At 32.7% G+C, this 23,469-nt stretch overlaps 1 protein-coding gene across 5 annotated transcripts in view; it reads left to right on the top strand.

The window, feature by feature from the left end:
- The window catches only part of SCAF11 (SR-related CTD associated factor 11), an 80,694-nt gene that overhangs the window by 34,410 nt on the left and 22,815 nt on the right, over window positions 1–23,469 (top strand). For 4 of the 5 annotated variants that reach the window (XM_081311700.1, XM_081311703.1, XM_081311701.1 and 1 more), the window contains exons 2-6: window positions 1,576–1,657; window positions 3,110–3,267; window positions 13,091–13,168; window positions 19,446–19,546; window positions 21,801–21,865. In XM_081311700.1, coding sequence (XP_081167826.1) covers window positions 1,597–1,657; window positions 3,110–3,267; window positions 13,091–13,168; window positions 19,446–19,546; window positions 21,801–21,865 — 463 coding nt within the window. In that variant the 5' untranslated portion in view covers window positions 1,576–1,596. Of the gene's footprint in view, window positions 1–1,575; window positions 1,658–3,109; window positions 3,268–7,486; window positions 7,558–13,090; window positions 13,169–19,445; window positions 19,547–21,800; window positions 21,866–23,469 lie in introns of those variants that run through there. The other variant, XM_081311702.1, reaches the window with a different exon arrangement.

The raw sequence follows: 23,469 nt of genomic DNA, 5'->3' as shown, positions 1-23,469 counted from the left end.
GTGAGGCCCTAACAAACTTACTGAGACCCTGTCTTAAAATAAAAAGAGCTGGGATGTAGCTTAGTGTTAAAGTACCTCTGGGTTCAATCGCCAGTTACCATACCCCCAAATATTTATTCTTAACATCTGCTACTAAGTTTCTTGTTTTGCAGTTGGTTTTGTAAACAGAAGAGTGACTTTATTTAACCAAACAGGAAATTTTCCTAGGCAAGTCATACTTTTAACGTAGAAATTAGCATGTGTATATAATTTTAGAAAATAGGAAAATTGCGTCAGATACATAGGAGAATCATAATTGATAAATTGCGGAATTTGTTGTGTTTAGATACCTACAATGTCTGTATTCAGATGGGTTTTTGCAGTCATGGGTTTTACATAATTTCAAGAAGGATATTGAGAATTGATTTTTAAAACTATTTTTTCCTCATAAATTTCTTTCCTTTGACAACCAAATTAATTTCCTTTCCCATGTTTCTCTTTCTCTCTCTCTTTCCTTATAAAATTACCATTTTCCTAGTTGTCTAGGCCAGAAAAATAATTTGACTCCTTCCCCATGATTGCTTTTTTTTTGGTACTGGGGATTGAACTCAGGGGCACTCTGAGCCACATCTCTAGCCATGTTTTGTATTTTTATTTAGAGACAGGGTCTTACTGAGTTGCTTAGGATATTGTTATTTGCTGAGGCTGGTTTCCACTCACAATTCTCCCGAGCTGTTGGGATTACAGGCATGCACCCCCACACCTGGCCCCATAATTGCTTACTGAATCTCAGAAATTATTCATCTGCTCTTTAATTTTCTGGTTTTCTAATTCACATTCAGTTACTTGAGCTATGCAAATTATTCTGCTTCTAATCTCTCCCCTCTGTAATCCATTCTATACTTTCTCACATAGGAATCTTTAAAACAATAAACTTATATCTGTGTCTGTCTATCTGTCTGTCTGCCCTTCTGTCTGTCTCTGATATTTTTGTAATAGTGGGCATCAAACTTGGGGTCTTGCATATGCTAGGAAAGTGCTCTACTACTGAACTACATCCATAGCCACTTCTCATCAGAGATCTGTCTATAATCTAGTTTGTTTTACAGTGCATTGCCTATTTCTTTTATTGCCCCTCATTGTGAAATTTCAGGTGCGATTCTTGGCTTATATGCCCATCCTGTTCCAGTATACACAAATATACATACTTTCATTTACTGACTATTCTTGTCAGATTGTTTTAGCTAATTTCTATTTTATTTCCTTATAGTGTGTTGCTTCATAAATGCCTTAAGTTCCTTAACATGTGACTTATTGGCTTCCCTGAAAACTCCATTTCAGGTTCATCTCTTTTTTCCTATGTTTGGATTGTATTTTTGTATTTAATAGTTAGATAAGGCTTTTCTTTTCAATAAAACTGTTTGCTTTTTTTTTTCTTGCAAGTACTATAAAAGAATACTGGATTATCCACAGACTGGCTTGGTTTGTACTGCGTTCTTTTATGTGTAATTTCTTATAATTCATAATTAATTTTTTAATAAATTATTATTGAGAGAAGTAAAACATAAAAATTTTTTATTGTAATTCATCCTATAGGAAATTCTTTTCCAAGGAGAAATGAAGAAGAAAACTGTATATACCCTAAATGTGGGAGAACAGGAGTATGAAGATATGGAAGGTAATGTTTTGTTTTTATAAAGCTTGTCTGTTGAAAGCAAAACTTTGTGTTTCTAAATATTTATTTGTATGCATGTCAAAATACACAAGGAGTTTTTTGTTTTTACTTGTTTTTGTTGTTAAACTCTAAAGTAAACTAAAGAGGTGTACATTTTTTTTTCCAGCCTCTTTAATTATTCTCTTTTAATTCTGTTCTGGATTTTAATTAGTATGTTAGACCTTGCTTCTAGCTCATTTCTTAGCCTCTCTGTCATTGTTATATCTCCTTTTCTGTCTTCTAGAACCTAGATAGTTTCTTCTTCCAGTTCAGAAGTACTCTTTTCTTCTTGGTCTGATCTGCTGTTTAGTTATTCTTCACGGTATTTAACAATTCTGATTTTTGAAACCAGTGATTTTGGTTTTTGCTAATTTTGTTTTTGCTGATTCTTACTCATGGTGGCTAATTTCCCTAGATTTGTTAATGTTTGATTAGAATTTGATATTTGATAAATTTAATGTGTGGAATCCTGAATGCCTAATTTAGGGATTCTTTCCTCTACAGGAATTATATGTGACTTGCTTCTTCCTAGATCCATGCTGGAACACCTTAGCCCCCTCTTGACTTAGTCCTAGAGTCTCTGAGTATTACTGTTAGTTCTCCTACCTGGGGAGGCTTGGTCTCCAGATCTGAACATTAGTATGGATATTCATGCCCAGGATAATTGCAGCTTTTCATTTGCTTGCTGTACACTGTTCATATTTCAGCTATCCATTCCTTTATTTATACTAAATTTTAGAGTTGTTTTTTTATTCTGAGTCAGCAGTGCATGCAAAGTTGTTTATCATAGGCAAAGGCTGAAAACAATTGTATGTCCATCAATAAAAAATGAAAAAGCAGAATAATCTGTATAGTTGTTGCAGTGTGTGAATGGAAGGAAATGTATTAAGGCTTTCTTTTCTATGCATTAGAAAAATCTTTGGAAAGACACAGAAGAAACTTAACAGTTGTTATTTGGTTGGATAGAACTAGATGGGTGGAGATAAGTTTGAGTGGAAGATTTACCACTATAGCCATTTTTACTTTTAAAAGTTTGAATCCTAAAAATTATTCATTTAAAAAAATAATTATTATTTTAAAATTCATTAAAACTAATTGAAGTTCTTTTTACTCCCCCATTAAAAATAAAGTGGCAGGAGGTGTAGCTCAGTGTTAGAGCATGTGCTTAGCATGTTAAGATGCTGGGTTCAGTTATCAGCAATCCCCTATATGTATACAGAAATGCACACAAGACACGTGCATGCCAAAGTAATTAATGTTGGGCTATTGGACTTAAGGACCATGTTTGTTACTTATCTAAGATCTAATTGTCTTGTAATAGGAGGGCCCTTAGAGTATCTAGTCTACCATATTGCTATAGAAATGTTTTTTTGTTTTAGAGGACTTGAAAACACATTTGGTTGTTTTACTCTACAGGTGAAGAAAACAGAAATGGTACTGCTACCACTGGTCTGTTTTACAGTGAAGCAGATAGATGTCCAATATGTCTTAATTGCCTATTAGAGAAGGAAATTGGTTTTCCAGAAAGTTGTAATCATGTCTTCTGTGTGACCTGTATTCTTAAATGGGCAGAGGTAAGTCTGAGAATAAGAATTAACATGGTTGATACATTATTGAATTTTAATTCCCTAGCATGATTTAATTTAACCTAAAGAGTTGATACTATATTTCATGAATTATTTCACAGTAATGAATTTCCCTAGTACTTTGGACAAATTTCCCAGTATTATTAAAGGTCTCTCATTATATTTCCTTATAATTTTTTTATTCAGCTTTTTATTCATTTACAATTAAAGAATTTTAAGTGCATTTCTTTTTTAAATTCAATTCTAATTTCTTAAACATGATGGCAGAATGCAATTCATTTCATATTACACATAAAGAGCATTTAAATGCATTTCTTTAAAAAAAAGAAAACCTTACAGAAGAGCAGATGAAACTCTTGTATGATAACATCTGTTTACTACTAATAACACTTCTGTCTGCTTTTTGTTTGATATTTTTCAGAGAATTTTCACATAGGTTATTTGATTTCTTTATATCCATCTTGTGGATTAACCAGAGCAGATGTAATAGTGTTTTTTCATTTTACAACTGAGGAATTTTAGATTTTATATTCTATTACTTGACCAAGATCTCAAAACTTAAGAAGCAGTATAAATTTAGAATTAAGTTTTCTAATTTCTGTTTTTAACTTAGTAGCAAGTAATTTCAGAGTTTGAGTTAGGTAAACTGAGATTCTTCATGGAGTGTAACTGATTAAGGAACAGGACTTTTGATGTATTATGTTCACTCCCTTTGGGCCAAGTACTTTGAAGGAAATATTCATTATAAACCCCATTGTTATTAGTTGTTAAATAAAAATTCATTGTTCTTCATATTAATCATGTTGTACTTTCTGAGTTAGTATTTTGTCAGTGTGTAAAAATTAGTAAAAAAAATATAGATGTGTTTCAAAAATAATTTGAACATTAACTGCATTCAGTTGTTCAGTGTCCCTAAATACCATGGAAATAATTGTATTTACATAATTGGGATTTTACTTATCTTGTCCTTAATAGTGTGGAAAGGAGAAATGACTTTATTTATACTGCCTTTCTGACTGAGTTCTGGAAAAAGGGAAGAAAAGGTTTGTTATGTTAATTGAATTCATAATAGCATACATAGAAGCTTTTAATTTAGGTTAAAACTTAAACCAGTCTTTGATGAGAAATGACTAAGGATAGTTGAAAATATATTTTGCGGAAAAGTATTTTGAGTTTTACGGAGTTAATATGATTGATAAATCTTGATGATTTTGCAGGAGTATTGACTGATGAAATAAGAATGCGTATTTTTCTCTGCCACTAAACTAAAGTTGTGTTGTATTTATTGCATCTTGGTTACTTTTTGATGCATTTTTTTAGAAAGGATTTTGCCACTGGGTGCAATGGCACACTCATGATATCCCAGAGATTCTGGAAGGCTGAGGCAGACAAATCATAGGTTTGAGGCCAGCCTCTACAACTGTGAGACCCTGTCTCAAAATAAGAAAGGACTGGGAGTGTAGCTCAGTGGTAGAGCACCCCTGGGTTAAATTCACATTACCACCATTTCCCCCCTTCCCCCCCACCAAAAAAAAAAAAAAAAAAAAGAAAAAAGAAAAGAAAGAAAAAGAAAAAGGAAGATTTTGCTTCAGGTAGAGAAGCACCATTACTGGGTGGATGGAAGATTTCAGTTCAGTGCTTTTCATGATTATATTCAGTGACCGCATAATTGTGAACTTCAAAAATAATCTGAATATGTATTTTTCACTTAAGAAAGTAGAATGTATAGACATGGTCCTCTGTCTTTCCTTACCACACCAAGTTCATCTTTCAATACAACCGTAAGCTTTAACGGTTATATGTTGAGAAGTGGTGATTGCTAGATTCTGTAGATTATGCATGTTTTCCACCTTATTAGACAAGTTAGCAGTAAACTTAATTGTGTGTTAATTGTTGAATATTTAAGTTGAAAATACTTGATATCGTAAGTATTGTAGTCAACATCTTTCTTGAATGCAGTAATTTCCTCTTGAGTTATTCTTTTGGACATGAACATTTTATTAAAGTGAAATTGCTTCTTAAAACAAGTATTTAACTACTTTGCTACTATCTTAAATTATGCTGGGGGGTTAGAGTTGTGGAATTTGCTAAACAAAGTAATTCTGAATTATTGTGTTGTCCTTAGTGGGAATAGCAGCCATCAGTTGAATAAATGGTTAAGTTATGTAGTAGCAAGAGGACAGTCTACTAATAAATTGTTCATTATAAATTATGAATGAATGCTGTTTTACCAAGTCACTTAGGCTTTAAACTAATTTTCAACTGAATCTTCTGTGATGAAAATTAGATGTGTTTTAAAATATATCAGTACTTTGACAAATAGAATCAGATTTTAAACTCACTAGGTTTTTTTTTTTTGTTTTTTTTTTTTTTTTTGCATCATCATAAGTTCTTTTCTCTCATTTTCCTCAGCTGCCTTCTGTTTAAAAGAGAGGTATGCAGTTTACTTTAGATGCCAGGATTGGGAATAAGTATATATATTTAGAGTCTACCAATAGGCATGCATTATGCTAATAGTGCTCTTATACATTCTTTCATTTAATTAACTTTTAATTTGGTATGTTAATATTTATGCAATGTACAAAGTAAGAATTCTGAACTCAAGTAGTAATTTGTTTTCAAATACTTGAAGGAATAGCCTAAACCTAAAATAACTTAAAAAAATTAATCTATTTTTTAACATTTTACTTATGTTAACTTCTAGAAGAGTAGCTATCAAAGTGACATTTACAGTGATTGGAAATCTACATGATAAGAAAGTAGCACAGAATGTATTCAGGATCATTTTTCTAGATTTTATGTCTTTCAGAAATTCAACCATGCTGAAATGTATTATCAGGATTCATAGAAATGTGATTCAGAAGTCATATCAAACACACAGACATACAAAAAAGAGTCATTTACTTTCATCTTAGTATTTGGAGCATTAAAGAAATTCTAATTGTAAGAAACTGATATTTAGTATCTATCTCCAAAATCAAAGTTAGTTTTAATCTGTCCAAGATTGAAAATATTTGTTCTATGGTTATATAAATAAAAACTGTGTAAGGATTTGAAAGTAATTAATTGACCTTTTGTAGTACATAGGTATGCCATAGAATCCACTTTGGACAAAAGAATTCAGCATAGTAGAACTTGTGCTTACTTTCAAGGCCTAGAGCCTTATTGCCCCTTTTCTTTCTCCTTTCCCCTTATCTTTTAAGTAAAATATTTTTCTTAGGGACACCAGAACAAATTTAAATAAGCTGTACTGTTTGACTGTTTTGTTTCAAGGAATTCATAGATGGTAAGCCTGTTAGTTTATAAAAGTATAATGGTATAGAAGTAGAATGTTGAACAAAGACAGTATAGTTGAATTATAGGATAATTGAAATTTTTATTTGTTTAAACCATCACTATTAGAGCTGAGAATTTGAAATTAAAAGTAAGTCATTGGACTAAAATATGTATAGAGCCAGTGTACTAAAGTTCTATCAGTCACTTAGTTAGGAATTTATTTATTTTACCCATACTATAAGTAAAAATACAATCTATATTTAGTGAGATTTTTGAACTTCTATAAATTTAACTTTAATTATCTGAGTTTGTGCATTTAAAGTAGATATTTAGAAAGGTGAAGGCTAGATAAATCTGATGTATGGACAGTAGTGATAGCTGATCATAATTATGGTTCTTGTAAACAAGGGGCTGCCCCCTCCCCACACATTGGTTAAGAAGATAGAATTTATAATTTGGCACAGTTGCCAAGAAATGATTAAAATTTTGGCCTTTACAGGGTTAAGGTTTGAGAACTAACAAATATTACATTTTTAAAACATTTCAAGGGTTCTTACTGTTATTTTGTGGGGGTGGGAGTAACAGGGGTTGAGGACACAGTGCTGGGGATTAAACCTCGTATGTACTACCACTCAGCTACACCCCCAGTCCCATTTACTGTATTAAAAGGACATGCAATATATGTGATTAAGATATTCTTTATCTTCTGAGGTCCTTCCCCCATATCTTTTAAATAATATATTTCCCTTTTAAATATTAATTTTTGAAAATGTGACTAGTTTTCCCACTATACACAGATTATCTTCCCTCAGCTTATTTATCTCAGTCTTCAGTTTCCTGTCAAGTGCTGGCAGCTTCAGTTTGAGAAAGTAAGGTTAATGAAATCAAAATTGGACAGTTGACAAAGGTATGCTTTCTCTCATGAGACTAGAAATGAAGAGAGTCTTACCAAGTGACATACAGTTCTTGAAGAAGTCAGACAACAATGTTGAATACAGACAGGTGAGGAGTATATTTTTGAATTAATATATAACAGAAAATCATGATATGAGTAGTTAGTTGACTTATGTTTTGACTACCAGTATATTTTATACAAGTGTCCCTTTATGCAGTAATTGGAAATTTGCACCTGATTCTGGTGATTAAATCCCTTTTCAGTGGCATAATAATTCAGCAAAGCCTTATTGACTGGGCTTTTTCTAACCATTTTTTCCCTCAAATTTAACAAAATCACTGAACTTATCAAAATTTCAGTTATTGTATTTCTCTGGGACAATATTTTAAGCACATATTTGGAGTACCACTAACATTAGTCCTTTATAACTGATAAAGTATTGTCAGATATATTATTTCATTTAAAGTATATTAGATATGTGCAATAGTTGATCAGTACTTTCTACCTTTATCCTTAAAGTGCCTTAGGGAAGTTGCTAGATCTCAGTCCTCCAGAACTTGAACTTGTATCTAATGCTGTTTTTACCCTATTAATTAATCCTTTGGGAAATAATATTTTTATATTTTGAATGCTCATTATCTAAAGACTATTCATGAAGATTTTCATTTAATTCTCTTTACCAGTCTCTGTGTGAAGATTTTCATTTAATACTCTCTTCATCATTTAGGTAAATTATGTAAATTTCTGTGTAGACTAGTTTTAAATGTCAGAATATATAAAATGATTTATACAGGTAGTTCACTAAGTCTTCTGTTCTTATACTAGGAATAGAAAGTTTTAACTATTAAATGTCAGAAGAAATTAAGATTAAATATAATTCTACCCAGTTGTTATATTTTGGAGAATATTTAAAGAGTTCTATTTGAGTAGTTAGGTGGAATGCTTACTGTTAATTTTATCACTAAAAACCATTTGTCCTTTAGGAATATACTTCTGAAATCTAGTACAAAGAACCATAGTTTCTCTAATATGGATTGACCAGGACTGTCTTGAAAGAATGTTTTAAGTGTGACAGAGAAAATGTAGGCTGACACCAGGTGAGCACTTTTGGAGATACAGACTAGGTGTTTTGGAACCATAAATGAGAAGGGATAGGTCCTGGTTAATAGTTTTTAAAATAAGCATCAACTTCTAATTGTATTCATTCCTCAGGCATCTTTGATTTTGAACTGCAGTTTTTTATAATATGCTTTATTTGTTAGTGGGAGGTACATGGATGTATTAGAGATTCCCATGAACAGGAAAACTGCCAAGAAGCATAGACTGAGATTTAGTCTTTAAGCACTTATCTTTAACACTTGCTTCTCTCTCTCTAGGAGGGGCTATCTATAGTCAGCCTATGTGATTGAGGATAGAGCAGCAGCAGGAAGCAAGAAATATTAGAAATCAAGAATCCTGAATTCCCAAATAAGGAAGGTTTCCTGTTCTTACATTTAAATATGGGTTTGTCTGAGCTGGGAATTTACAACGCTTCAGAATACTAGGGTATGTTTTACTGAAATCATTAGGAAGATTATTTTTACTATCAAAATGGCCTCCTTAACTGATAAAACCTTAGTACAGAGCATTCATGGTAAAATGTATGCTCTATTTATTATTAAACATAACATCATAAAGCAGTGAGCAAATGCTATTAATTTTATAACTGTATCATAAAGTCGAATGGTGATTTTAGATACTTTGATTATGAAACTAATTAGAAACTTTAATTACTGAAAGTCATTCATTTAAACAGGTGAATAATAATTTAGTGTATTTTTATTACATATAAGGAATGAAAATGATGAATAATTGAGAGATTTATTTTGCATATAATGAAACAATTTGTGATAATTTTCTTCAAAATTGAAATTGTTTTAAAAAATATAAATATATTGACTAAATTTTTCTATAGTAGTTTTAAATGTGGACTTTAAAATTTTTACTGTTAGAAATTTAATCAGTTATTCTAGTCAAATAAACTTTCCTTTGAAAATTAAACTTAAAGTAACTTTATGATATAAGGATGAGGTTCCTTCCCAAAATACCATAAAATTAGGTCAATCTAAATCATCTTTTAACATTAATTTGTAAAATTTTTCTCTTCAATTATGTGATTATCACATTATATATAATTTGATGCTTTAGTACATATTAATAAACTGTAGTGTGTGTTAAAGTAACTTTTTAATTTCCCTACAGTACACATTAAGAAAAAATTTAAACGGTCTACTTAATTATTCAAAATGTGTTTTGATATTTTTCATTGAATTCTTTAGTCACTCTTAATTTATTGGTGTATGCTGTGAAGACTTATCTCAGGAGAACTGAGTTTCTTTTCTGTTTCTTCTGTGAAATGCTTTGCTATGTTGTTTTTTCCCAAGATCAGAAAAGGACAGCATTGTTCCTTAGCCATATCAAAAGGTATTTTGTCTATCATTGGTGGCTTGTTTTTTGACCTACGCTTTCTTTACCTTAGAAAGATAAATCAGTTTTAAGAAATGCTTATGTTGGCTGAGCTTGAGCCAAAGTGAATTAGCTTGTTTTCTAATGTTAACTAAGTTATTTTTAGGAAATTGAGGAATATGTAGATTATGATACTATAGAGTAGTAGTCATCTAACTACTACCACCCTTTTTCTTGTGCTTTTTTTTTTTTTAATTTAATTTTTGTTTTTGTTGTAGTGGAACTCTTTCTTTGAATGAATCTTTGGACAGATCCAAAGCAGTATGCTTAAGGAAAAGGAGAATTAAAATCCTACCCAGAATTCAAATATTTGAAACAAATAAAAATGTAATGGTTAAGTTAAAACCATGTCACAATGAAAATTGTAAAGGAAAAAAGTGAAATTTAACTGATGTTAACAGAGGAAATTTAACAAAGAAAAAATGAGGTTGTGTAATTTCAGACATTGAATGATATACAAGTAAATTTTTTGAACATAGAAGTTTTCTTTGGGTCTTCATATCTAAATCCTAGAACAAGAAAATAACTTCCATGTGTGTTATTAAGTGTAGAAATTCCAATAAAAATCACTAAGAACTCATGTTTCTCACTTGTATATATATCATATTACAGATTGTCTTTTTTGTAATCAAGTATTTTCTTTTTTTTTTTTGCACTGGAAATTCAACTTGGGGTACTTTATCATTGAGCTACATTCCTAACTCTTTTTATTTTGAAACAGGGTCTTGCTAAGTTGTTCACACTGGCCTTGAACTGGCGACCCTCCTGCCTCAGCACCAGATGGCTGAGATTATAGGCGTGTATTACCGTGCCTAGTTTTTTGTTAGTGTAGTTAAGCTGATTGGTAATTTTAAGACCTTACATGATAGTATATGCCACACATTTTTGTAAGAATTATATATTCAGTTAATTCCCTTGGAAACCTTAGAGATAAATTTTGTTATTCCCATTTTCATAAGTGAGGTATTTGAGGCACAGAAAGGCAGTGTAACTTGTACAAGTTTATAGAAAAGAGAAAATATGAAAGTAGACAGTAAATCCAGAGCCACTGCACTAGCATCTTAGGTATTAAGCCAACATTGAAGGAAACAAATTTTTATTTATTACTGTTTAATCTTTCTATGAGTATCTAAATTTACCTTTAAAACAAATAAAATTATTTTTAAGTTTTGATAAAAATTGGGAGAACTTGAAAAATTTAAGTACTCTTAAATTATAATTGTAATGAAAATATAGCCTCATCTAAGAACTTTTATAGCATATATGCTAATTGGTAACATAGCAATTACATAGATAGTTTAAATAGAATTACTACCTGTTACTGCCTGTAATAATACATTGTTATGACCGAGGTTTGTAGGCTCAGTGGCAGAGCACTTGGCTAGCATGCATGAGGCACTGGGTTTGATCCTTAGCACCACATAAAAATAAACAAATGAAGGCATGCTGACAATCTACAATTACAAAAACAAATTTAATAATTGGAAAAAAAAAAAAAGACTTGAGCTGCTTTCTTGCTACATACAGCAAATCTTCTTAAGGCCAAGATTTCTGTAGGTAAAGTCATAGTATCCTAAGTCCCTGATATTTGGAGGTTGTTAGTGGAGCTGGCTTCTACCAGTCCCAACTGACTTCTTACAGTAAGATCCCATTTCCCAGTTCAGAGTGGTAAAGCATTTTTCCTATACTTACTTAATAGGAAAAGAACACTTTTTTTTTTTTTTTTAAAGAACACTTTTAATTAAGGTGGTAGAAGGTAACTAGTTTTTGTTTTGACTCTTCCCAAAGTAACTCATGAGTTTTGTGAAAATATTGTATTATAAGATATTATACGCAGTCTGTTCTACCTATAGTTCTGTAAGCATATCTAAATATGCAGTAAATCCCAGAAAGGCAAATATCACATTTTTCACTAATGAATAATTAAGGTAATTTATATAGATTCTATAACTCTTTTTGATCTTCTGGACTGCTGCTATTATTATATTTTTAAAATTCGTTTTTTACTTTTGTAACCATAGATATTAGTGTTTTCTTCATAGATTGCTGAGTCCTCCCTCCTGGTAGAAAATATTCCATCTTAAATTATTTAAATAGTATAAACCCACTTTTATGCAACTTTTAGTAGTATCAAACCCTCAGTTATAGTTGATGCACGTGAATTTCCAAAGGACAGAAAGTGTAACTATATAAAGTTGATATATAATCTTAAAGTGATTGAAGGATCAGTTTCCTTAATTGAAAATACCTATGTCAATTTCAAAAAGTTAGCAACTTAATAAAAAAGGCAAAAAACATGAATAGACAGTTTAAAGAAAAATAATCTTTGTATAACCTTTAAAAGTAAGAAAATAGTCTCAACCTTCCACATATAAAAGGAAGGGTAAACTAAAACTACCATGGCATATATGCTGTTAAGAATGGGATAACTTTATTTACTAATGTAAACCAATCTAAGATATATAATGAAGAGGAGAAAAAATTTAGTTCAACTTCTGAATTATACCATAATATTAAGACATATATACAAATATGCATTGGATATCTGCAAAAGCCTATATGAGGAACTGCCTGTGGAGAGGTCTTCTAAATGACTGATGGAGGGGTGGTGGAATACTTAATTTTTTCATATCTTTTAAATATTTTTATTGTTGGCACAACTACCTATTCAAATAATTGATTTTGGGGAAAAATAAAGAATATTTTGTAAAAGTCCTGTCCAAGCCATTCTTTTCACAGCTGAATTTAGCATAATAGCCAGCTTTACATCTCAGGGTTATAGATTTCGGCACAGCTTTCATTATATGGTAGTTCTCACTGGGGTAGCAGATCTTAATGATATCTTAATTACAGAGATCTTATTATCTCTCTTGTTCATCATTGTATTCCAATTACTAACATACAATAGGTATTCAGTATATATTTGAATGAATGAAACCAATTCAGGGTATTTATTCTTTGTCATGACACAGACAAGAGTATTTTCTCTCCTTTATATTTGAAAGAAGAAAAACACGTTTCTGTTTGTTGTTATAGTGGAAAAAGTGGAAAACTTACAACTGTATTTAGTATCGTTTAATGTGATCTATACTAAGGTAACATTTTTAAGTATATAATTTGTTTATCATTTTTCAGACACTGGCTTCATGTCCTATTGACCGAAAACCTTTTCAGGCAGTGTTTAAATTGAGTGCTGTGGAAGGGTGTGTTAAGGTGAGTCTTAGATATTATTTTGTAGCATAAACTGTATAAAGTTATTTGAGGCTATTTTGCTTTGATATATTTCCAGTTTGTGGATATTAGAAAATTGGTCAACTTTTTAGGTTCAATATGTACAACCATTCCTCTTCAGCATGACAGTCACACCTTTCAACAAGGGTACAGAAATTCTGAACCTTGTTTTTTTTTTTTTTTTTTTTTGCTTCCTATAAAGGATATAGCTATAGTGGTTGCCTTATTATTTTTCACAAATATATTAGATTTCTGATGCTCTGAAAGATGTTTCACACTTAAATACAGAATATTTAAACTTTTAGAATAACATATTCTACTCATATCCTATTATTTACAAAACATTTATTAGTTGGGAAGCACTTTGAATACATTTTTCCATTGAAAAACTGTTTAAAATGGAATATTAGATTCAAAGACCAATCCCCATAAACATTTAAGTCCAAAATATCTGAAAAGTGTTTTCATTAACAAAATAATTTTGGGGGTTAGCCAATAAAAATTAAATTTAAAATGATGTCTTTGTCTTAAATGTTGGTTATTTCATTGATGTTACTTCTTATTATGAGTCATCATTATGATTTGTATTGAAGTTGAATTTGACTTGTAATAAAAAAGGGAAAACAAAATGGAACATTCTTGAATTAATGAGTAAAGGGAAACAGAAAGAAATGATAGTTGTTAGGTAAAATTTATGAGAAATGAAAAATATATGATAATGATAAATAGCTAAAAATGATCAAACTCAGTTATAAGTATATGATGTTATAAATGGGAAAAATGAACTGTTTCCAGACAGCACTATTAGTCTGTGAGAGTTTAGTTACTGGAGAAAAGGGTATGGATGCAATGTACATTATTTATTAAGCACTAGTTACTCTTAGTGTAGGATTTTATAGGTTTTTTGGTATGTTTGTCAGATGAGTCTTGATGTGTAAAGTGCAAATTAGATTGCAGTTCAGATAAAATGATGTTTGAAAAAGGATTTGTTTATTGTAATTATTTATTATGTTATTTGTTTATTGTAATCTAGGCCATCTATACAAATAGTATATATCTTGGAGAAAAGATATTATGCATGCTATAATAAAAATTAAGTAACTTCTCTGGATGACATACTTATGTTTTTTTCTTTTTTCATACAGTCTTTATAAAATTATGTTGTTAAAGATTGATTGGCATCAGATAACTTCCAAAGATATTTTGTTGCATTGCTTGGAATAAAATTTTAAATTCAATTAATAGGATTTGCATATTACTTATATTAAAATTTGGCACAAAGTATATATTGTCATGAACCATCTTCCAAATTCTCTTAATATCTTTCTTTGATGTTAACTTCTGTTGAAACTCCACTTTCTTTTTACAGCTGAATTTGAATGAGATATCTCCCTTAGCTTCCACTGAACGTTTATTTCTAACATTTTACATTAGCAGTTGTTAGTAAGGTCCAGAATAACATTCTGACTTCCAAATCCCATGGTTTAATTTCTGAGTGTAATGTTAATGATGTTCTTTGGCTTGTAGGACATCTTTCTTTTATGGGTATGTAGGTATATTTGATTGTTTTATGTATCTGACCTTTAACTGACCTTTAATCTTATTTGCCATCTTCCTACCTTCCCTCTACTTTTTATTAATCACTTGAGCTCCTGTAAAGGTCTTCATTTCAGTTCTTTGAGCACACTTCCCCCCCCCCCCCCTCTGTTTACTCAGATCTTTCAGTAGGTTATATGCTACCTATATTTGGATGATTTCTAAAATTCTGTTACTAGCCCATATCTCTTTTCTAAGAATCAGACCTATATTTCCAACTACTTCGTAGCATATCTCCATCTAGAATACAAAAGGAATTCAAACATTAGCAAATTCAGACTCAGCTCACTCCCTGCCTGCCCTCTTCCCCAGCCCTAATTTGATGTCACAGCCCCAGTCACTCATCTCTTCTCTCCCTCATCTTTTGTGTGTGTTTGTGCCATTTTTATTTTTCATTGTTTTCTCTTTCTCTCTCTGTCATGAGAGATGGGCCTTAGAAAATGTTAGCTTGTTTACTGTGCTGAGTGGAGGCAAGCAAGGGCCTTTAGTTGGGGTGGGCAATGGCAGGAAATGGAAGAGACACTCCTAAATTCAGCAGCTCTCTTTCAGTCTGTAGGGAGCTGAGAGAGTTTTTGGTTTTTCCTTTTTTTGAGGAATGGCCTCCAGGCGATGAATTTTCCTCTTAAAACTGCTTTCATTGTGTCCCATAGATTCCGATATGTTGTGTCTGTATTTTCATTTATCTCTAAGAATTTTTTGATTTCCTCCTTTATGTCTTCTGTAACCCATTGATCATTCAGTAACATATTGTTCATTTTCCATGTGATGTAGGATTTTTCCTTCCTTCTTTTATCATTGATTTCCAGTTTCATTCCATTATGATCAGATAAAATGCAAGGTATTATCTCCACCCCTTTATATTTACTGAGGGTTGCCCTATGGCATAATATATGGTCTATTTTTGAGAAGGATCCATGTGCTGCTGAGAAAAAAGTATATCCATTTGATGATGGTTGATATATTCTATATATGTCAGTTAAGTCTAGGTTATTGATTGTGATATTGAGTTCTATAGTTTCTTTATTCAACTTTTGTTTGGAGGATCTGTCCAATGGTGAGAGAGGTGTGTTGAAGTCACCCATAATTATTGTGTTGTGGTCTATTTGATTCTTGAACTTGAGGAGAATTTGTTTTATGAATGTCGCAGCACCATTATTTGGTGCATAAATATTGATAATTGTTATGTCTTGTTGGTGAATGGTTCCTTTTAACAGTATATAATGTCCTTCTTTATCCCTTTTGATTAACTTAGTCTTGAAGTCGATTTTATTCGATATGAGGATGGCCACCCCTGCTTGCTTACGAGGACCGTGTGCATGGTATATTTTTTCCCATCCTTTCACCTTCAGCCTGTGTATGTCTTTTCCAATCAGATGTGTCTCCTGGAGGCAGCATATTGTTGGATTTGTTTTTTTAATCCATGTTACCAGCCTATGTCGCTTTATTGGAGAGTTTAAGCCATTAACATTCAGAGTTACTATTAATATATGGTTTGTACTTCCATCCATGTTTGATTATTTATCCTTTTTTAAAAAAATTTAGGTTGTTTCTCCATGATTATCTTTCCCCTCGCCCTCTGTCTTTACCGAGGCACTTCCTACTGATGTTTTGGTTATTGTTTTTCATTTCTTCCTCGTGTAGTGTTTTGCTCAAAATGCTTTGCAATGCTGGTTTTCTGGCTGCAAATTCTTTTAACCTTTGTCTATCATGAAAGATTTTTATTTCGTTATCATACCTGAAGCTTAATTTTGCTGGATACAGAATTCTTGGTTGGCATCCATTGTCTTTCAGTGTTTGAAATACATTGTTCCATGACCTTCTTGCTTTCAGTGTCTGTGATGAAAATTCCGTTGTTAACCTTATTGGTTTACCCCTGAATGTAATCTGTCTCCTTTCTCTTGTAGCTTTTAATATTTTCTCTTTGTTCTGTATATTGGCTATCTTCATAACAATGTGTCTTGGCGTTGGTCTACTGTGATTTTGTGTGCTCGGTGTCCTGTATGCATCTTCAATTTGTATATCCGTTTCCTTTTTTATTTCTGGAAAGTTTTCTGTAATTATTTCATTCAGCAGGTTTCTCATTCCCTTGGTTTGAATCTCTGTACCTTCTTCTATCCCGATCACTCGTAAGTTTGGTTTTATCACATAACTCTTGGATGTTTTTCTCGTGATTTTTTACCAGCCTTTCTGAGTTGGCTAGACTCTTTTCAAGATGATATATTTTGTCTTCATTATCTGACGTTCTGGCTTCTACTTGCTCCACTCTGTTAGTGATACTCTCAATTGAGTTTTTAATTTGGTTTATCGTTTCCTTCATTTCTAGAATTATTGTTTGATTATTTTTTATAATCTCTATCTCCTGATAAAGATGCTTAACTTCTTCTTTTATCTGTTTATGTAATTCATTCTCAATGTGTTCTTTCGCTGCTTGAATTTGCTGTCTTGTATCCTCTTTAAGGTTCCATTCCATCTGTCTAAGGCGTTCCTTGATTTCTTTATATGACCATTTTTCTGATGACTCTAGGTCCTCCTGAATATTTAGGCTGTCCTGCATTGTTTGTACTCCTTTTCTTCCTTGCTTTTTGAAGCTGCTCATGTTACTTCTTGTTCTGTTTGACTGATGAGTTACTGTTTACTCCTATAAATTTATTAGATGCTTTGGAGGAAAGGTATTAGAAGGGAAGGGAAGAAGTCACTAAAGAGAATGAGAGTAAGCAGGTAGAATTCAAGGAAGGGGGGATAAGATAATTGAAAAGAAATGAAAAGAGGAAAGAAGAAAAAAATAGGAAATAAAAGAAGGAAAAAAATAAAAATAAAAATAAAAAAAAGTTAAAATTAAAATTAGAAGAAAAAAAATTAAAAAAAATTGTAAAAAAAAATTTAAAAAAACAACAAGAAAAACCCAAATCAAAAAAAAAAAAAAAAAAAGAGAAAAGAAAAAAAGAAAAAAAAACTAATAAATGCAGTCTTAGAGTTTGATTAACTTCTCTTCCAGTAGGTGGCGCTGTGCCCACCAGGCCACGTTTCTCCTGTCAATAGGCGGGAACCAATCACTGTGCAGCAGCTCCTCCCAGACTGGGCAAGTCTCCAATCCTGAGTGCCTAGGGCCTCCTCTTGTGTCTAGTCACTTCCCACTTTTCCTCTAGCCAGTCCCCTCTCACGGGTTCTGCTCACCACAATACTAGCTACATGCCAGGTCTGCTGCTCCCGGGAGCCCTGTTTTCATGAACAACTGGGCACACTCTTCCAGTTTGCCATTCCCTCAGACCCTAAGTTTGTAGAGCTTGGGGCTGAGAATCCTCAGCCAATTTTACTTGCCCTCCGGTAGCCACTCCCCCGGTAGCTGGTGCAAGAGACCTCAGCTGTCAGCACTGGTGGGAGCGGTAGTTCCGCGCCGCCCATCCCGCGCCACCTCTGATTCCCTGGGTCTGGCTATCGTGCTCACGGGAGAGCTGGGAGGGGCCCTTAAGGTTTCCCCGATGTGTGGAGAGGGAAGGCTAGCGAATTACACACCTGTAGCCACAGGTTTCAATGAAGTTATCTCCTCCGCCGCAGTCTGATGACATCAGTTCTCTGCCATGGTGGTATCTCTTGCAAATGGCGATAGTTCATTTCCCTTTGCCGGGCGACCAGTGCAACGGGTGGGTCTGTACTGTCTCTCCCAAGCCCCGTTTGAAACCTGTGGCCACTACCTATGAAGGCTCGGTAGGCATTTACCTCCGTAGGATGAGAAGGGCTGACCAGTTGTTTCAGCCGGATGGATTAGTGCTGAGTCACAGCTGTTTGTCTGCCGGAAGGAGGCGAACGGGAGCTTGAATTCAGCCGATCCGGGCTCAGAGTGTGTTCTGAGAGGCCCAGACTGTTCGCCCCAGATCCACGTCAGCTCAGCATTGCCTAGTGATCCTCTTGGGTGTATCCGGTTCGTTTGGTCCCGTAGGCAAGCCCGTTTGCGCAACACTCATCCCCATGCCTCTTTTCGCTCTCCCTTAAGTAAACTATCTGACCATTCAGCTCTTGATCCCCACATCCAGGACCCCCAAGGCATGGCTCCTTAGTACCCAGGATCCTTGAATTCTCTCTTTCCTTCATTAAATAGTACTGTTCCCATATTTGCCTCGGGAGCTTACTAAGGGCAGGCTTCCTAATCTTTTGTGCAATGTCTTAAAATTTGTTCCTTTTCTATTCCTCTACTTGTGCATCTGTGTATCTCATGCTGTCATCTAGATTAGTGCTGTCCAATAGAAGGGTACTATAAGTCACTATACAATTAAAATTTTTAATAGGCATATTAAAATAGTGAATGGAAGCAGGTGAAATAAATTTTAATGATACAGTTCATTTATTCCAACATATAAACAATATATATAGAATTATTACTGAGATTGTCTTTTTTTAAAAAGTACCGTACCGCTGAATGACACCATCAACCTCTAACTTGATCTATTTATACACCCTATCTCTCACTGTTTTGTTTCCCCAGGAATTAGCACACTTAATTAAGCTGTGGCTTATCATACTTGAATGAGTAGGTATATGTATTGGGACTATACTTTTCATTCCTTTTGTTTTTGTTTTAATTTTATTATTTCAAGGAAGAATTGAAAGGTTATCATTTATGATGTTGGATTATCACTTTAAATAGTTGATTGTGCTTTTCTTACAGATTCAAGTAAAAAGACAGCTGAGAGAAACAAAAGACAAGAATGTTGAAAGCTCTCTTAAAAAACAGCTGTCCTGTCATGAAAGTTCTGAAAGCTGTATAAGGTTAGTGATTTTTAAAAGTGGAATCCAAATGAACCGAACCATTAGTAAGCTAATACAAAAAGAATATCTTTTTTTTTAAAATTTAAAGTAGGCTTTAAATGTATTTACTTATCTGAAAGCCTATACTTGATATTTTAAGGAAGGATCAATTAAAATCTGAGAATACAATTTCATTTCTGTCTTTTCTGAAGGGTTATTTTTATTTCCTGCAAAACTTTTGTAAGACTAAAAATTTACAAAAGTGTATAATTTCTATTAAAATTTCTTACTGCTCACTCCTGTTTTGTAATTACCACAAACCAATAACAAACAGTTAACAGATAAGCACAAATGCTCAGACCACACTCTTGATTAGCACTTATCTGGCTGAAAAGTAGACTGTTAACTAATAAAATAGCACACTGTCCTTCATGAAGTAGTTAAAATTGAAATTCCTTGTTTTCTTTCACATTTTGCTTGTTTTTTAATAGATGCTTCATGCCTGGTATAACAAGTGTTTTATGTTTCAGAATTTTTTAGTACATTTGGATTTGTTTCTTTGTTTTAAATCCTAGTTTAGCATATTTGTATAGAAATGTAATGCTTAGTACTTGAATTGAACGGATATTTAACATTTTTTGAACTAAACTGAATATGAATAGCAAATACATTTAACTTAAGCTTATTTTGATTAGAAATTTGTTTAGAGGGCTGGGGATATATAGCTCAGTTGTTGAGTGCTTGCCTTGCATGCACAAGGGTTCAATCCTCAGCACCAAAAAAAAAAGAAAAGAAAAAAAAAAAAAAGGAAAAATTTGTTTAGAGTTGTCCAGAAGTGTTTTTTTAAAGTCAGTATATTGTCACATTTGTAATCAAATTTATAATTCATGAATATACATTTCTTCAAAATACTAATATATTTATTTGTTTTAAAGCAGTTGATCAGAGATTTATTGAACCTGCCACTAATTTATTACACTGTGGCTCTTTAGATCTTAATTTTTCAATAGTTATGGACTTTTTTGAGAACGTGAAGAAAGCTATAGATCCTTCTTCCAGAAAAAAATACTTGTTTACAGATGTAAAACATAGTATATAATTTTAAGGTATTCATCATAGACTACTACTCAAGGAGCCCGCCTATAATTCCCAGAGTTAATGGCATTAGAGCAAATTAGAGCTTTGATTCTTATTTGTTTGCTTGGTAGATAATAGTAGCACACTTTCCCCAGGCATGAAGAAATACCTTTTGGTAGTTTCATGCCTGATATACCTCCTATCGTTGGCTGTGACAGTGTCATGGATGTGCATTTTTGTGCACCCTGAGAATTCCAGTTCTTTTAACTTGATGAGAGTGCAGTGGTCACCACTGAATGTACTGTGAGACTATTTATTTGGGTCCAACATGAAAAGCATATCATGGCGAAAATAACACATGCAAAATAATCATTTGCTTCTGCCCAACAAGTCATGACTTGATTTTTCCCCAAATGGAAAATCTTTATTAGTTATTGGTTATTTACAGTTTCTATTTTTTATTGTAGTTTTTGGATGTTTTTAACATTTCTCTCATTCAGTCCTCTGCATGTGTCTGGTTTTTCCAGCACAGGGACAAGATCCATTCAGATTTGGCTCTCCCTTCTAAAGTAATGAAACCCTAATACCCCTCTCTTTCTGATATTTTTCCAGTTCCAAGTAAGGGATTACAATGGTATTTTAGCCTGTAATAAGCCTCCATTTTAAGTCATTAGAGTGGAGAATGTCAACTGACAGGGGAGTTGCAATTAGTCATTCATTCTTTGCTAGAATTTCCTGATAGCCCCTAAAAAAGTAACATCTGCTTACCTCTATACCATAGAGCGCAGTAGCAGGTTCGTGATTAGTCAATATGTTATTATTTAAATACTGAGATGTTAGAACTCATTAAAATTTGTTCTCTAGGGCTGGGGATGTGGCTCAAGCGGCTCAAGCGGTAGCACGCTCGCCTGGCATGTATGCAGCCCGGGTTTGATCCTCAGCACCACATACAAAAACAAAGATGTTGTATCCGCCGAAAACTAACTAAATAAATAAATATTAAGATTCTCTCTTCTCTTTTTTAAAAAAAAAATTGTTCTCATAGAAGTCTGCAAGAATGTGTTTTAAAACCTTTACCCAACTTTTAGGATAGTTAATAATACATAATAGATTTCATTTTGATGGTCAGTGAATTGGAAATACATGCACATAATGATACTTTTCTCTTAAATCTTTCCACCTTTTTTGATATTTACAGGAAAAAAAACACCATAAGGGAAGATGTATTAAGTGCAAGATTTTATGACTTGAAGGTGATACATAGTAAGTGGGTTTTTTTTTGTGTGTGTGTTCTACTTTTTTATGTTAAAAATAATATTTTGATTGGAATTAATACTATTTTGGGTTGGAAAGCAGTTGAGCACAGAACTCCAGGAACCTTGTATTATGTCCTACATAAACTTTGCTTTCATGTAGTAGTGTATACTGTTCCCTATCCCTTTTTTTTCCTTGTTGTTGAACTTGAGAGGAGGGTATGTATTTTAAGATACAAGAATGTTTTCCAGTTATTTAGTGTTTAGCAACCTATATTGTGGTCTTATTGCACTAATTAATACAGAAGTCCTTTAAAAAGATTTTAAAATCTATGGGTCAGTAATTGTAAACAGTAGCAAGGAAAAATAAATTTATGACAGCAAGAAACTTGATGTCATAAATTCCTCTAGGCAACTGTGGTTTGACCTCTTGCCACATTTATAATTTGAAACTTTAGAAATAAAAGCACTTAGCAGTGAAATATCCCTGTCTTTGGTTTGTGTCTGGTTTATGATCTTCTGGTATAGAAAGTTTCTACAGCAAGTCCTGAATAAAGTACCATACATAGTGCTTTGTGACTGCTCCTTGGGGTTTAGGCTACTCATTCTGTTTCAGAGAACACTTTACTGTGAGTTTTTTTGTAATCAAGGAATTAGGCATTTGTTTTCCAGGTTAGGCCAAGTAACACATGACTTTTATTATATTTCAAAGGTGAATCTTTTCAGGATTTGCTGATGGATTGGAAATAAAGTACAAGTAAGGGAGAAATCAAGGTTTAATCCCACGTCTTTACTTGAGCAACTGGTAAAATGAGAGTTGCCCATTACTGAAATGGAGAAGGCTGCTAGGAGAACATTTGGGAGGGTATATTAAAATATTTCGTTCAGGGAATAGGGTTTCCAAGGGGAAAGGGAAATGGGAAGATATTGCTCAAAGGATACAGTAGTTTAGTTTATGCAAAGTGAATGTTCTGGAGACCTAATGTACAACAACAGTGTAAATATGGTTCCAATACTGTATTGTATACTTGAAGTTAACTAAGATCTTAATTGTTCTTAAGCTGAAAGAAAAATAAAGAAAAAAGATGGTAACTGAGGTGATAGATATGTTAATTAATTTTATTGTAGTGATTATTTCAAGATGTATATTATATCAAAATATTCAGTGGTATACTTTAAATATGCAATTTTTATTTGTGAATTATACCTCAATAAGCATGGGGAAAATTCTTTTTTTTTTTTTGACATGTAAGATATCTATCCCATATAGAAATGCTCTGTAAAAATATGGATGTTTGCATACATCTTCAGGGTATTTCATTGGTGATTAGTTTATAGTGATGCATGTTTATTTGTGCTTATTTCATTGATAATTTCTTCCACTTGTCATTTATTTCCTCTGGCAAAAATGTGTAGGACTATGATGATTACAGATGATACTGGAAAAAAAGATTAGCATCATAGTTTTAACCCCAAAAGTTAAAATTTCTGCATATTATACCACAGGGGATAATTCTTTCCAAGGAATTACCATTAAAACATTCTTTCAGTGGGATACAATGCAGTGAAACTGTTTTTGGAACTAACTTGGTAAAGGTATTTCAAAAGTTTGGG

Source organism: Spermophilus citellus (genome assembly GCF_964194105.1).
Source record: "Spermophilus citellus genome assembly, chromosome: 10".
Classification (NCBI taxonomy): domain Eukaryota; kingdom Metazoa; phylum Chordata; class Mammalia; order Rodentia; family Sciuridae; genus Spermophilus; species Spermophilus citellus.
Note: the sequence above shows the minus strand (reverse complement) of the source record. Positions and strands in the feature narration are given on the sequence as shown.